The 16376-nt window shown below is 40.3% G+C and overlaps 1 protein-coding gene across 2 annotated transcripts in view; it reads left to right on the forward strand.

Moving 5' to 3' along the window:
- LOC124711396 (rabankyrin-5-like) overlaps positions 1-16376 on the forward strand; it is a 122438-nt gene that overhangs the window by 81884 nt on the left and 24178 nt on the right. For both annotated transcript variants that reach the window (XM_047241449.1, XM_047241450.1), the window contains one exon: positions 9292-9430. In XM_047241449.1, coding sequence (XP_047097405.1) covers positions 9292-9430 — 139 coding nt within the window. The remainder of the gene's footprint in view (positions 1-9291; positions 9431-16376) is intronic.

Raw genomic sequence — 16376 nt, forward strand, 5'->3', positions numbered from 1 at the left:
CTTCAGGACCATATGATTGTGGTCCATGAAACTGTTTTGTTCCTGACATATCATACTGATCTGTATTGAACAGTCTTCAGAGGTGCACACTGTTACACTGAGTCATGCCATCTGGCATCACCTCTGTCACTTTATTGTATTTTAATAACATTGTAATGTGATTGAAGGAAGTTGAATGATTTGGTCTCTAACAGTTCTGAGGTAAGAATTTTTTTGGACAGATTGTAGAGGGGTGGGTGAAGTTCGAATGGTACCAGTAGTTGCTTTTGTACGTAAAAAGGTTTCATTCGGGGCTGTGGCAGATGATAAAATAAAAAAAAAAACTGAAGGTTTTAAAGAAGGTACAATGAATATGGTTCTGAGTTATTTGATAAAATTTATGAGAAGAAAATCCATTTATTGTCCTTAGAGAATAAAAAAAAAACAATGTTTGAAGCAATCAAGGCCCATAGAAGCAAAACAGTTAACCATTATACTTCAGATAGTTGATGTGTCAGACAAAATATCGTATGCCTTCTGCAAGATTAAGGTCAACATTAGTTTTCTTACAGACATTACACTGAATATGCAGCTTGTGTGAAACATAGATAATTTGCCCCTAGGACCACTCTAGGATACATAAGATCAAATGCACTGATTATGAATGATGATATTGAGGCGAGAAGGGATGGAGGTTTAATATAAGGTATATTGAACATGTTAATTTGAGTGAAAATAACTCATCTCTTTGTGCACACCTGAGAGAGGAAGATCTTAATGGTAATAGTACAGAGGCCAGCCATACCATTCTACATAAAACTGGAAAGGTCAAGTCTATGAATGTATTAAAATATATTTAAAAACAAAGATGATGTGACTTACCATACGAAAGCGCTGGCAGGTCGATAGAAACACAGACACATACATACACACAAAATTCAAGCTTTCACAACAAACTGTTGCCTCATCAGGAAAGAGGGAAGGAGAGGGAAAGACGAAAGGAAGTGGGTTTTAAGGGAGAGTTCCAATCCTGGGAGCGGAAAGACTTACCTTAGGGGGAAAAAAGGACGGGTATACACTCGCGCGCGCGCACGGGCGCACGCGCACACGCGCACACGCGCACACACACACACACACACACACACACACACACACACACACACACACACACACACACACACACATCCATCCACACATATACAGACACAAGCAGACATATTTAAAGACAAAGAGTTTGGGCAGAGATGTCAGTCGAGGCGGAAGTGCAGAGGCAAAGATGATGTTGAATGACAGGTGAGGTGTGAGTGGCGGCAACTTGAAATTAGCGGAGATTGAGGCCTGGTGGGTAACGGGAAGAGAGGATATATTGAAGAGCAAGTTCCCATCTCCAGAGTTCGGATAGGTTGGTGTTGGTGGGAAGTATCCAGATAACCCGGACGGTGTAACACTGTGCCAAGATGTGCTGGCCGTGCACCAAGGCATGTTTAGCCACAGGGTGATCCTCATTACCAACAAACACTGCCTGCCTGTGTCCATTCATGCGAATGGACAGTTTGTTGCTGGTCATTCCCACATAGAATGCATCACAGTGTAGGCAGGTCAGTTGGTAAATCACATGGGTGCTTTCACATGTGGCTCTGCCTTTGATCGTGTACACCTTCTGGATTACAGGACTGGAGTAGGTGGGGGTAGGAGGGTGCATGGGACAGGTTTTACACCGGGGGCGGTTACAAGGATAGGAGCCAGAGGGTAGGGAAGGTGGTTTGGGGATTTCATAGGGATGAACTAACAGGTTACGAAGGTTAGGTGGACGGCGGAAAGACACTCTTGGTGGAGTGGGGAGGGTTTCATGAAGGATGGATCTCATTTCAGGGCAGGATTTGAGGAAGTCGTATCCCTGCTGGAGAGCCACATTCAGAGTGTGGTCCAGTCCCGGAAAGTATCCTGTCACAAGTGGGGCACTTTTGTGGTTCTTCTGTGGGGGATTCTGGGTTTGTGGGGATGAGGAAGTGGCTCTGGTTATTTGCTTCTGTACCAGGTCAGAAGGGTAGTTGCGGGATGCGAAAGCTGTTGTCAGGTTGTTGGTGTAATGGTTCAGGGATTCCGGACTGGAGCAGATTCGTTTGCCACGAAGACCTAGGCTGTAGGGAAGGGACCGTTTGATGTGGAATGGGTGGCAGCTGTCATAATGGAGGTACTGTTGCTTGTTGGTGGGTTTGATGTGGACGGACGTGTGAAGCTGGCCATTGGACAGGTGGAGGTCAACGTCAAGGAAAGTGGCATGGGATTTGTAGTAGGACCAGGTGAATCTGATGGAATCTAAGGAGTTGAGGTTGGAGAGGAAATTCTGGAGTTCTTCTTCACTGTGAGTCCAGATCATGAAGATGTCATCAATAAATCTGTACCAAACTTTGGGTTGGCAGGCCTGGGTAACCAAGAAGGCTTCCTCTAAGCGACCCATGAATAGGTTGGCGTACAAGGGGGCCATCCTGGTACCCATGGCTGTTCCCTTTAATTGTTGGTATGTCTGGCCTTCAAAAGCGAAGAAGTTGTGGGTCAGGATGAAGCTGGCTAAGGTGATGAGGAAAGAGGTTTTAGGTAGGGTGGCAGGTGATCGGCGTGAAAGGAAATGCTCCATCGCAGCGAGGCCCTGGACGTGCGGAATATTTGTGTATAAGGAAGTGGCATCAATGGTTACAAGGATGGTTTCCGGGGGTAACACATTGGGTAAGGATTCCAGGCGTTCGAGAAAGTGGTTGGTGTCTTTGATGAAGGATGGGAGACTGCATGTAATGGGTTGAAGGTGTTGATCTACGTAGGCAGAGATACGTTCTGTGAGGGCTTGGTAACCAGCTACAATGGGGCGGCCGGGATGATTGGGTTTGTGGATTTTAGGAAGAAGGTAGAAGGTAGGGGTGCGGGGTGTCGGTGGGGTCAGGAGGTTGATGGAGTCAGGTGAAAGGTTTTGCAGGGGGCCTAAGGTTCTGAGGATTCCTTGAAGCTTCGCCTGGACATCGGGAATGGGGTTACCTTGGCAAACTTTGTATGTGGTGGTGTCTGAAAGCTGACACAGTCCCTCAGCCACATACTCCCGACGATCAAGTACCATGGTCGTGGAACCCTTGTCCGCCGGAAGAATGACGATGGATCGGTCAGCCTTCAGATCACGGATAGCCTGGGCTTCAGCAGTTGTGATGTTGGGAGTAGGATTAAGGTTTTTTAAGAAGGATTGAGATGCATGGCTGGAAGTCAGAAATTCCTGGAAGGTTTGGAGAGGGTGATTTTGAGGAAGAGGAGGTGGGTCCCGCTGTGACGGAGGGCGGAACTGTTCCAGGCAGGGTTCAATAATTTGAAATATGCACACACTTACAGAAATGCCAAGGCGTACAAACAAAATTATGTTACAGGATATTTACTAACAAATAAAAGATCCTCAGTAAGGTTTAGTACTTGTATCATGTCCAACACTATTGTATTCAGTCCCATTAAACTGCTATTTATTGAAGGCTGTAATGTACAAGGTTAATCTGGAAAATAAGGTTACTAAAGTTTTTTGAAGTACAAAAAATGAATTTATTTTAATAAAATTTGCTGGTTTTGCAGTCTAGGTCTAGCATTATTTTTCCCCATAATCACCATTTACCTCAAAACATTTTGTCATCTGTGGAATGAGGTTTTTGATTCCAGTGTCATAGACATCTCCCGCTGCCTTTTTCAGCCATTTCTTCACTCCGATTTTCACTTCGTCGTTGTCAGAAAAGTATTTTCCATGAGGGTATTCCTTCAATTTAGTGAACAGATGAAGTCACTAGGTGCAAGAGGACTGTGAGAGAAGTGGCTTCAAGCATCCCAACCAATGATGTCAACAACTCCTGTGTTGCATGAGCAGTGTGCGGACGCATGTTGTCTTGAAGGAGACAGATTCCTGTTAGCATCCTGCGACATTTGTTTTGTATGGCTTTCCAAAGTTTCATTGTGGTCTTGCAACATCTAGCATTTATTGTTTCACATCTTTCCAAAAACATCAACGAGTAGAACCCCTTTCATGTACTAAAACACTGACACCATGATTTTCTTCACTGTTTGCTGAGTTCTGAATTTTTTAGCTGAAGGAGAATGAGTATGGCGCCACTGCATTGATTGTCATTTGCTCTCCAGAGTATGGTGACAAGCCCAAGTTTCACCTCCTCCCACTATATAGTTGAGAAAAACATCGCCTTCAATTTCAATATTGTCAAGAAATTCATGAGTGGCACTGACTCTGCTCATTTTGTGTGCTTCCATAAGAATCTTGGGCACCCATTGCACACACAACTTGCGATAATTTAGTCAATCAGCTAAGATTTCATGAACAACAGTTTGAGCAATGTTTTAATAAACTGCATGCAGGTTGTCAATTGTCAAACAGCGATCAGAGAGATGATGATCTTCAGTTTTCTGCACCAAATCATCAGTCACAACTGACGGCCTTCCATTTCTGTCTTAATCATGAATTTCCATGCTTCCAAAACCGAAATTTTGTACCCATTTTCTCACATGCTCCCTTGACATTACATCCTCTCCATAAACTGAAACAATTTCATGAAGAAGCAGTGGTATTCATGCCCTTAGCATTTTGGTAGTGAATTACAGCATGCACTTCGTGGGAGTTGGAATGAGTATGCTCATTTCTAACAGTCATAACACTAATTGATGAACTACTAATTGCTGGGAATGCTCATGTCTTCTGCTGGCTTTTTCCTACACAGCAGTGGTACCAACTTCCCCAAGGCCATTCTGTGCTAAAGCTACATGCCTTGTAACGTTAGTTTCCGGATAACCCTCATATTTATTGTACAACTCTGTTGTTCGTTGACATTGTACATACAATTTTGCACTTCTGATTATTATGACTGCGATTTCTCTATTATTTGTTTGTATTAATGTTTAATTACAATAGAACTATGTTAATAGGTGTTTGATGTTTGTGATGTAAAACCTCAAAATGACACTGGAACAAAAGAACTTTCAATCACTCAGGTTCTTATTTCACACTTCTGATTGGGTTCTAGGTACTTATTACTGTTGTGATCTTACTTTGCATGCCTACACATTACGTAACACAATATGATATGGTTCACATAACACATGATACTATATTTTGCACTCATTACTGTAAGTTCACTTTCCTCTGTTTATATCAGTTGACTACTTTCTTATTAAATAGCTTAGATAAAAGGGTTGCCTTTCATGTCCACAGTAACACATTTAGTGTAATACTTCCTTGTTGTTATTGGGGTCTTCATTCCAAAGACTGGTTTGATGCAGCTCTCCATGCTACTCTATCCTGTGCAAGCCTCTTCGTCTCCAAGTAACAACTACAACCTACATCCTTCTGAACCTGCTTACTGTATTTTATCTTGGTCTCCCTCTAAGATTTTTATCCCTTCCCTCCAGTACTAAATTGGTGATCCCTTGATGCCTCAGAACGTGTCCTGTCAACTGATCCCTTCTCCTACTCATGTTCTCTTCTCCCCAGTTCTATTCAGTACCTCCTCATTAGTTATGTGATCTACCCATCTAATCTTCAGCATTCTTCTCTAACACCACATATCAAAAGCTTCTATTCTTTCTTGTCTAAACTGTTTACCATCCATGTTTCACTTCCATACATGGCTACACTCCATACAAACACTTTCAGAAAGGACATTCAGACACTTAAATCTATACTCAATGCTAAAAAATTTCTCTTCTTCAGAAACACCTTTCTTGCCATTGCCAGTCTACATTTTATATCCTCCCTACTTCGACCATCATCAGTTATTTTGCATCCTAAATAGCAAAACACATCTACAGCTATTTTTTTTTTAAGTGTCTCATTTTCTAATCGAATTCCCTCAGCATCAACTTATTTAATTCAATGACTTTCCATTATCCTTGTTGTGCTTTTATTGATGCTCATCTTATATCCTCCTTTCAAGACACTGTCCATTTTGTTCTGCTGCCCTTCCAGGTCCTTTGCTGTCTCTTGACAGAAATATAATGTCATTGGCAAGCCTCGAAGTTTTTATTTCTTCTCCATGGATTTTAATTCCTACTCCATTTTTTTTTCTTTTGTTTCCGTTACTGCTTACTCAATATACAGATTGAATAACATCGGGAACGGGTTGCAACCCTGTCTCACTCATTTCTCAACCACTGCTTCCCTTTCATGCCCCTATACACTTATAATGGCCATCTGGTTTCCGTACAAACTGTAAATAGTCTTTTGCTCCCTATATTTTACCCCTAAAACCCCTGCCACCTTTAGAGTTTGAAAGAGATTATTCCAGTCAATGCTGTCAAAAGCTTTCTCTAAGTCTACAAATGCTATAAACATAGGTTTATCTTGCCTTAACCTGTCTTCTATGAGAAGTTGATCTGCCTCGTGCATTCCTACTTTTCTCCAGAATCCAAACTGATCTTCCCCAAGGTCAGCTTCTACCAGTTTTTCCATTCTTCTGTAAAGAATTTTTGTTAGTATTTTGCAACAATGACTTATTTAACTAATAGTTCAGTAATTTCCACATCTGTCAGCACCTGCTTTCTTTGAATTGGAATTACTATATTCTTGAAATTTGCGGGTATATCACCTGTTTCGTACATCTTGCTCACCAGATGGAAGAGTTGTGTCATGGCTGGCTCTCCCACGGCTATCAGTACCTCTAATGGAACGTTTTATACTCCTGGGGGCTTGTTTGGACTTAAGTCTTTCAGTGCTTTGACAAATTCTTCACATAGTATCATATCGCCCTTCTCATCTTCATCTACATCCTCTTCCATTTCCATAATAAAGTGCTTTTTAATACTGACAGTGTTGTCTTTACAAGACATTTTAAGCACTGGTATATTGAAACTTCCTGGCAGATTAAAACTGTGTGCCCGACCGAGACTCGAACTCGGACCTTTGCCTTTCGCGGGCAAGTGCTCTACCAACTGAGCTACCGAAGCACGACTCACGCCCGGTACTCACAGCTTTACTTCTGCCAGTACCTCGTCTCCTACCTTCCAAACTTTACAGAAGCTCTCCTGTGAACCTTGCAGAACTAGCACTCCTGAAAGAAAGGATATTGCGGAGACATGGCTTAGCCACAGCCTGGGGGATGTTTCCAGAATGAGATTTTCACTCTGCAGCGGAGTGTGCGCTGATATGAAACTTCCTGGCAGTCTCGGTCGGGCACACTTTGCTGCAGAGTGAAAATCTCATTCTGGAAACATCCCCCAGGCTGTGGCTAAGCCATGTCTCCGCAATATCCTTTCTTTCAGGAGTGCTAGTTCTGCAAGGTTCGCAGGAGAGCTTCTGTAAAGTTTGGAAGGTAGGAGACGAGGTACTGGCAGAAATAAAGCTGTAAGTACCGGGCGTGAGTCATGCTTCGGTAGCTCAGTTGGTAGAGCACTTGCCCGCGAAAGGCAAAGGTCCCGAGTTCGAGTCTCGGTCGGGCACACAGTTTTAATCTGCCAGGAAGTTTCATATCAGCGCACACTCCGCTGCAGAGTGAAAATCTCATTCTGGAAACATCCCCCAGGCTGTGGCTAAGCCATGTCTCCGCAATATCCTTTCTTTCAAGAGTGCTAGTTCTGCAAGGTTCGCAGGAGAGCTTCTGTAAAGTTTGGAGGGTAGGAGACGAGGTACTGGCAGAAGTAAAGCTGTGAGTACCGGGCGTGAATCGTGCTTCGGTAGCTCAGTTGGTAGAGCACTTGCCCGCGAAAGGCAAAGGTCCCGAGTTCGAGTCTCGGTCGGGCACACAGTTTTAATCTACCAGGAAGTTTCATATCAGCGCACACTCCGCTGCAGAGTGAAAATCTCGTTCTGGCACTGGTATATTGTTTCTTTATATCTTGTTCATAATTTATGATGTACTAGACAGATTGAAGTTGCTCTCTTGTGCTGTGCACTATCTTAGTTTGCAAGTACTTGCAAATTGAGATACTGTATTCAGCACTAAGATCTGTGTCAAATCATCTGTACACTGTCACCTGTGGAGTGGCATTATGATTCCACCTCAGTTCTCTGCTATGTGCTAGTTTAAGGTTCCACCAATAAACATAGGACTCGTGCTTCTTGTGTTCCAAATCATACACCAAACCATCGCTTTTTCATCACCAGCGCCTTTGCAGGCATCACCCATAATGGGTTTTGCATCTGACCAGTAATGATGATTTTGTTTCTTTTTTGTTTACTTCTCCTTCCACATAAAAATTACCTTCATCACTGAATAACACATGTTGTTTGAAGTTTGGATTCCTGTTACACTGACCCAGAGCCCATTCTGCAAGCTCCACTCGTCAATCAGAGTCACCCTCTGAGAGGTGATGTTGCAACTATAACTTGTACAGGTGCCATTGGGGTGTGCGTGAGCACGTGTGCGTGTGTGCAGATTTCAGCAATGAGTGACACTGGATATTGTGATAATCGGCACATACTGCAGTATGAACTTTTCAGAAACAATGCCACAATTACTGTTGCAGTCCATCACAGACACTGTTCCATGAAATTTGTCCAATAATGTGGTTACTGTCATGTGTGAAACATCATTTCTCTCAGGATGCCAGACAGTGAAGGAAGTTGGCAGCAATCACTCTGGTACTTCATCCACCACTCATTAACACAATTTCATTGTGTTCCAGCAGTGTAAGTGCCATTGTGGATCACCTGCAAAAATAAACAGAATTGATAACCTTCTTGCAATTTTAGTCTTTAATAGGTCATAGCTCGTACACACAGAAAGACATCTTCAAACAGATTTCACATGTGTATTCCTGAGAAAGATGCAGTTCAATTCAACGTGCCACATGATGCCCTTCCTATTTGAAACATGACCCAAATCCAAGTTGTGTATTTTGAGATGGCCACTGCTGTAGCCGTAGATCCTGTAAGCTCTGCCTCCCACCTACAGACACACCATACCAGACACCATTGTGATTCCTCACTCTGTTGGACTTCTATAGGGGTGTATCCAGACTTTCATCTTCACTTCCATTGAAGCTTCTTTTGTACATTTAATTTTCAGTTAACTATATTGCATATTACACAAAAAGCTTAGTAAGGAAGGTAAATTACACCAATTAGTAAATTACACCAATTAGTCATCATCATCATCATCATCATCATCATCATCACAACTAATATTATGCTTATTTTTGCAACATAGGTAATTTTTAGAGTAACTAAAGTGAGGTGTGCTTTTCTTTTAAAACTTAAGTTGTCGAATTTGCTGCTGTTAATCATTACCAGTTTACAAGTGTTGCATATTTTATCAGCTTTCATAAATGTTTGTACTTTCCATATTTTAGCTCTTCTTTTGGCATACATGGAAGGCAACGGGAATTTATGCCATACTCTGGTGAGATTTGGAGCTAGCCTTGGCACTATGAACAAGGATGGTGTTACAATTTTCGACTCCCAAGGTTCAACAAAGGAGCTTCTTCATAGGTATGGAAGTTCTATCTCACTAGTTACTGCTCAATTTATAAAACTTATTAACACTGAAGTGAGGCAAAATAACTCTTGGGAACTGAAGCGAGCTGGAGAGGTACAATATCAGATCCACATTCATTTCCTGTTGTTAGATATGGCTTTTTTCTACTAGCAACATGTCCAATTGCCAAATAGATTTCTTCATTTAGGCTGTTTGGTTTATGCACTGCTTTTGTGCTGTCTTGTATTGTCATAATTGTGTATTGTTGTGGATACCGCCATATTTTATATAATAAAGTAGATGAATGTGATGAACACTCAGTAATCTCTTCCCCATCCGGGTTCTTCCCTTTTTCCAGTCGTGTTCCAAAAGATATTTCTCAAATTTTATGTTCAGTTACATCAGAGCAGCAAAATAACTGAATGCTATAAATTAAAACTGTTTTTGGTTATGATTGTAATGCAGCCATTGCACAAATTGTATAATGAATCCTTTGGCAAAACAAACACTTGTAAATTGTTATTTTTATTGAATTTTAGCAAGTAGGAAGGAAATTTAGTAAAGGATAATGTGTTGCTGCAGGGGTGATTCTTCAGAACAATAAATTGATTAAGTCTAAAAGTGTATTAGATTTGAATGTACATTGTAATGATGTAGTAAAATAGGTTTGAACCCTCCAAAATTAAATAAAGCTATTATCCCTGAACATAGTAATTACCCTAGTATAAGACTACTCAGAATATAAGATGACTCCCTCCCCACCCCCACTTCTTTTTATGAGGTTACTTGAGGAATTTTTATTTTTAATATATTCTGAGTAATGAAAATTATAAAGTGCGTTATTGATATAAAGTATCTTCCTAAAAAAGTCAGTGCTGTACCTATTCTAAATTTACACAATTTATTGATTGTCAACAATTTGATTATACAGTGTGAAATAAAACAAACAAAAATAAATGGTTTACATGAATATTTATCTTCACTTCCATTTTTACTTGTAAGCCGACTGCAATTTCATTCTTCCTGAGACAATTCCCATAGTATGTCATCCTCTGAGACATCCATTGCACTGGAAACACACCATTTTTTGCAATGTTTCATATTTGATTTACTTGAGGTTCTGCACCACGCAGGAAAGATCCACTGGCACAGTATAGATGTTGGTGATTTCTTTAACTCCCACCTCCCAAAAGTAAGAGATTGGTCTCCTTGAGAAAGCCCACTTACTGTAAAGCTGTCACAGATGAATCTTAAAAGGTCCGTTTACAACAATATCCGTTACTTGAAGTTGAGAGATCAAGGAGCAAGAATTATTAACAAGTCCTTGTTGTTCTTTGCTATTAGATCCTTAACTTTCTGGGTATGTCTCTCCTGAAATCCAACATCAATATTTTCTTCTTTTTAGCAAAGAATGTGGTATTATTTTCCAAACAGTCTTCATCCAATTTCGCATCAGTTCATTTGTCATCCATCCCTCTTCTTGGCTTCTCAGGATAACTCCAGCAGACAGTTTTTCTTTAGGTATTGTTATCTTTTGACAAATTGCGTATGTATCCAATGCTAATGTTGTTCTGGCTTTTTCATTACTAGCCCTGTTTATAGCAACATTTTTAAGGCATTTTGATATGATTTTTATTGATCCCAAAAATTTTATTGTGTTTTGTTATACAGCGATATGGGAAAACTTGTTAAAGTAAAAAAAATCAGAACTGTTTTTCCTCTCCTCTCCTATGGTGGTGCTTGGTTCTGTATTGTGAATTTCTTTGCTCCTAAGAGTTTCTTTCATGCTTTTACTCTATGAAGTTTTTGTTGTTGCTATGAGTCATCTTTTAGATATTAAAGGAAGAAGATCACTATTGCTAAAGGTTTTGTGTCCTTGCTATAAAACAATATCCTAAGTTCGCCCACAACACAACTCTCAATTACATTTGTATAAATATTATAATCAACTTACAATAAGAGAAAATTCTGGATCAGAGACAAATTACAAATCATTACAAAAGACTAACAATACTAAACAAAGTACATTTGTAGAATGAAATAAATCAATTTAAAACAAATGATATTTTTAGGAACACATTTAACAAGTTTCTTTCTGGCCCATAATAAAAACTTACAGTACAGGAAAAAAATCTAACATGAGTATTTTAGACTGCCATTCATAAACCCATGTACCTTACACTGATGTGTTCCCACTGTCTTCTCCTTATTCTCCTTCTTCTTCTTCTTCTTCTTCTTCTTCTTCTTCATCATGCATCAGTCAGCACTTGCTTTGAATTCCATGACGCACGTAAATGAAAAATTTGTATTTATCTCCTTCACATTCGTTTGGATTAATTTCTTGAGTAATTGGGAAGTCTTCAGTGGATTTCTCTTGCATGTACTAAACAAATTGCTGCTGTGTATCATGAAAACTACTCTGCCTTGGTCTCCTGAAAATTTGACTTTTTTCAAAACCCTTGGCTGAATATCCATTTATCATCACTTGCTACAATTTATAGTTCTCCCAGTGCCAGCAATACAAGCAAACTAATGACAATAATACATTATCCTCTTGGCTCCCTAATGCTAAATTGCCACAACTCATATCAACCTTGAAAACCAACAGTACTGTAGAGCAGCACCAGCTTTAGTGCTGTCACTGAAGCTCATGTTTCATTTGTTGTGCCAGTTTAAGTGAGCATATTTTTGATAGCATTAATTTGTCTTCTTTAGGCATGTATATTACTTGTTTGATTTCATTTCTGACTACAAATGGATTCAGGCAAACTGTACTTCCAATGTGATAGAGGTTCATAAAGAGTCAAGGTGTGCATATTCATTCCCACAGTTGGCAGACCAAAGAAATTGGCTGTTCAAACCCCCCTCCCCATCTCCTGATATTCATCCTACGTACTGCTTCAAATTGAACTGGATGTGACCTCAGTTGCCAAAGCTGCACCTGTAAATGTAAGACAACACTTATATTAATGTATTACACAACATAAAAATGATAATCTCCACAGCAACAGTTTAATCTGTGAATGTAAGATAAACCCGTAATTTTTTTATGATGAAGTAAGGAAAAAAATTGGGTTAATTGGTATGTTGATTAGCTTGCTACTGCAAGATTGTGAGAATGCATGAAGCTTATAATTAACTGATGACTGTTGCATTACTGTTTGGGTCTTTACTGAAATGTTGCTTATTGGTTTGTCAAGCAAACTGAAGTAATTGGTAAGGATCTTACAATAATACATACAGTACAAATGCATGTTCTGTAGCTTTTTGTGAAGCATAAAAGTTAGGTTCGTTACATGCATTGGAAACCTTTTAAATGCAAATGTTCAATTTATTTCTGAAACAAAACATTTTTTGCTTTGGTTCCAAGCACACATGGAAGAAAGCTTTAATATCTGTGTACTGGACAATGCAGCACATTGGCATTGTGCCTTGTGCCTGCTGAGCTAGTGTAAGTGAAGATTCTTGATAACCTCAGATATTGTAAATTAACCTCCAGGTTAGAATATCAACAGTGTTATAAGGAGGACAGATTGCTTCTCACTGTAAAAGATGACATGTTGAGTTGCAGACAGGCACAATGAAAAGACTTATACATTGACCATTCAGCCAAAGAATTCTTCAGAAAGGAAAACACACACACACACACACACACACACACACACACACATTCCAATTGTGGTTGGGCCGGTGCAGCCAAAGATAGCTGTCATGTGTGTGTGAGGCATGACAGCTTTTTTTTTTTTTTTTTTGTGTGTGTGTGTGTGTGTGTGTGTGTGTGTGTGTGTGTGTGTGTGTGTGTGTGTAGAAGGCTTTGGCAGAAATCTCAATCTGTAATAGTTATCTTTTTGTACCTGTCTGCTACTCAATGTTCATTTTTACAGTGATTAGAAGTCTATCCTTTTCATAATATTGTTGGTAACAGAAGCTCCATTATTAATCATGTAGCTCACATATTGCTATAGTATTAAATGTGATTAATAAGTTACAGAATTGGGTTGTTTTGGGAATCAGCCTTATGCAAACACAATTAGTTTATTTTTATATTTACCAAGACTTGTTTCGACACCAATGTGTCATCTTCTGTGGGTAAAGTTTTTATTTCTGTAAAGTACAATATCACATTTGTAATAATTTAACTGTAGGCCGAAGAAATACAATATTTACAATTTGTTTCGTTTGGTTTAGACACTCACCTTAAAATTACTTCACTAACTGAACTGTATTATTATATGTTAGCTTTAGTGCTTTTTTTTCTTTCTTTTTTTTCCAGCATGTCATCTGCAAACTAGCCATGAAGAAAATTATTGTGTATTTGTGGAGAGCTGTTTTGAGGGTAGAGTTTATGTACATTTCTGTACTTACATTTGTCCCTGGTTGGTGTCTGAATCAACTATTATTTAGTGCATTGTTTTCACTCAGTTTTTCACAAATTTCCGCTCACTACTTCACCTCACATGCACTTCGACAAAATGTGATCTGAGCAGACACTTCTAGCAACACACTCAGTGAGAGGTGTTATGTTATTGTCGTTGCTCATTTGTTCATCGTTGGTCGTGTGTTTGTTATGGTGCTGATAACAAAGATGATGTAACTTACCAAACGAAAGCGTTGGCATGTTGATAGACACACAAACAAACACAAAATTCAAGCTTTCGCAACCAACAGTTGCTTCATCAGGAAAGAGGGAAGGAGAGGGAAAGACTAAAGAATGTGGGTTTTAAGGGAGAGGGTAAGGAGTCATTCCAATCCCGGGTGCGGAAAGACTTACCTTTTTTCCCCCCTAAGGTAAGTCTTTCCGTTCCCGGGATTGGAATGACTCCTTACCCTCTCCCTTAAAACCCGCATCCTTTCGTCTTTCCCTCTCCTTCCCTCTTTCCTGATGAAGCAACCGTTGGTTGTGAAAGCTTGAATTTTGTGTGTGTGTGTGTTTGTGTTTGTTTGTGTGTCTATCACCATGCCAACGCTTTCGTTTGGTAAGTTACATCATCTTTTTTTTTTAGATACATTTTTCCCATGTAGAATGTTTCCCTCTATTATATATATATAAACAAAGATGATGTAACTTACCAAACGAAAGCGCCGGCATGTTGATATACACACAAACAAACAAAAACACACATACAAAATTCACGCATTCGCAACCAACGGTTGTTTCATCAGGAAAGAGGGAAGGAGAGGTATACACTCGCACACACACACGTATCCATCCGCACATAACAGACAAGCAGACATATGTAAAGGCAAAGAGTTTGGGTAGAGATGTCATTTGAGGCGGAAGTACAGAGGCAAAGATGTTTTGGATGACAGGTGAGGTATGAGTGGCGGCAACTTGAAATTGGCGGTGGTTGAGGCCTGGTGGGTAACGGGAAGAGTGGATATATTGAAGGGCAAGTTCCCATCTCCGGAGTTCTGATAGGTTGGTGTCAGTGGGAAGTATCCAGATAACCCGGACGGTGTAACACTGTGCCAAGATGTGCTGGCTGTGCACCAAGGCATGTTTAGCCACAGGGTGATCCTCATTACCAACAAATGCTGTCTGCCTGTGTCCGTTCATGTGAATGGACAGTTTGTTGCTGGTCATTCCCACATAGAAAGCTTCACAGTGTAGGCAGGTCAGTTGGTAAATCACTTGGGTGCTGTCACTCGTGGCTCTGCCTTTTATCGTGTACTCCTTCCGGGTTACAGGACTGGAGTAGGTGGTGGTGGGAGGGTGCATGGGACAGGTTTTACACCGGGGGCGGTTGCAAGGGTAGGAGCCAGAGGGTAGGGAAGGTGGTTTGGGGATTTCATAGGGATGAACCAAGAGGTTATGACATGTGTCATATGTCTGCTTGTGTCTGTTATGTGCGGATGGATACGTGTGTGTGTGCGAGTGTATACCTGTCCCTTTTTCCCCCCAACGTAAGTCTTTCCGCTCCCGGGATTGGAATGACTCCTTACCCTCTCCCTTAAAACCCACATCCTTTTGTCTTTCCCTCTCCTTCCCTCTTTACTGATGAAGCAACCGTGGGTTGCGAAAGCTTGAAATTTGTGTGTGTGTGTGTGTGTGTGTTTGTGTTTGTTATTGTTCCTATCAATGTACCAGTGCTTTCGTTTGGTAAGTTACAGAATCTTTTTATGTATATCTGTGTGTGTGTGTGTGTGTGTGTGTGTGTGTGTGAGTGAGTGAGGGAGAGGGAGAGAGAGAGAGAGAGAGAGAGAGAGAGAGAGAGAAAGAGAGAGAGAGAGAGAGAGCAGGGGGGGAGAGGGGGGGGGCTTTTCAAGCAATTCTATTTCTTGTTTTGGCAATTCTATGTCAGTTAAATTGACAAGTCTGTCATGGAACTGATATTGGGTCCCTACTCTGTCTTCTTTATTTATTGTTGTGGCAGATCTCATAAGGTGATTCAGTTTTTTTGTGTTTCTTTCTTTTTGTTCATTTGTGTTTCTGTGTAAGACCTGATTTCTTCAGTTATGTCATTGAAATGGGTTGGTGTTTTTAAGAGATTGGCTAATTCTACGTGTGTTTTGTACAGCGGAAGATTAAGCTACTGCTGTTTCGCATATAGGAAATTAATTTCTTCTTCTAACCAAATAATTTCTGCTTTTCTTTTGGCTACTTGTGCTGCAGGTGACTTGCTGTTTACATTGACTTTAACAAAACCAGGGGTTATGTTATTACTTAGACAGATTTTGTTAAACTTGACATAAACACAGTTCACCCAAAAATAAAATCCACCATTGAGAGAGAAGAGGAAATGAAGCTTAATTTCTTAGACATTACCATACACAGAATCAACAAAAAACATAATTTTGGAATTTTCAGGAAACCTACAGCCACAGGTACATCCATTCACATCAACTCCAACCACCTCCAAGCACACAAACTCTTAAGTTTCAGACAATGTTACACAGGCTCAACAATTTCACTGGACAAATTCAACTACACACAGAAACTAAATATAATATACCAAATAG

Source organism: Schistocerca piceifrons, chromosome 8 (assembly GCF_021461385.2).
Source record: "Schistocerca piceifrons isolate TAMUIC-IGC-003096 chromosome 8, iqSchPice1.1, whole genome shotgun sequence".
NCBI lineage: Eukaryota > Metazoa > Arthropoda > Insecta > Orthoptera > Acrididae > Schistocerca > Schistocerca piceifrons.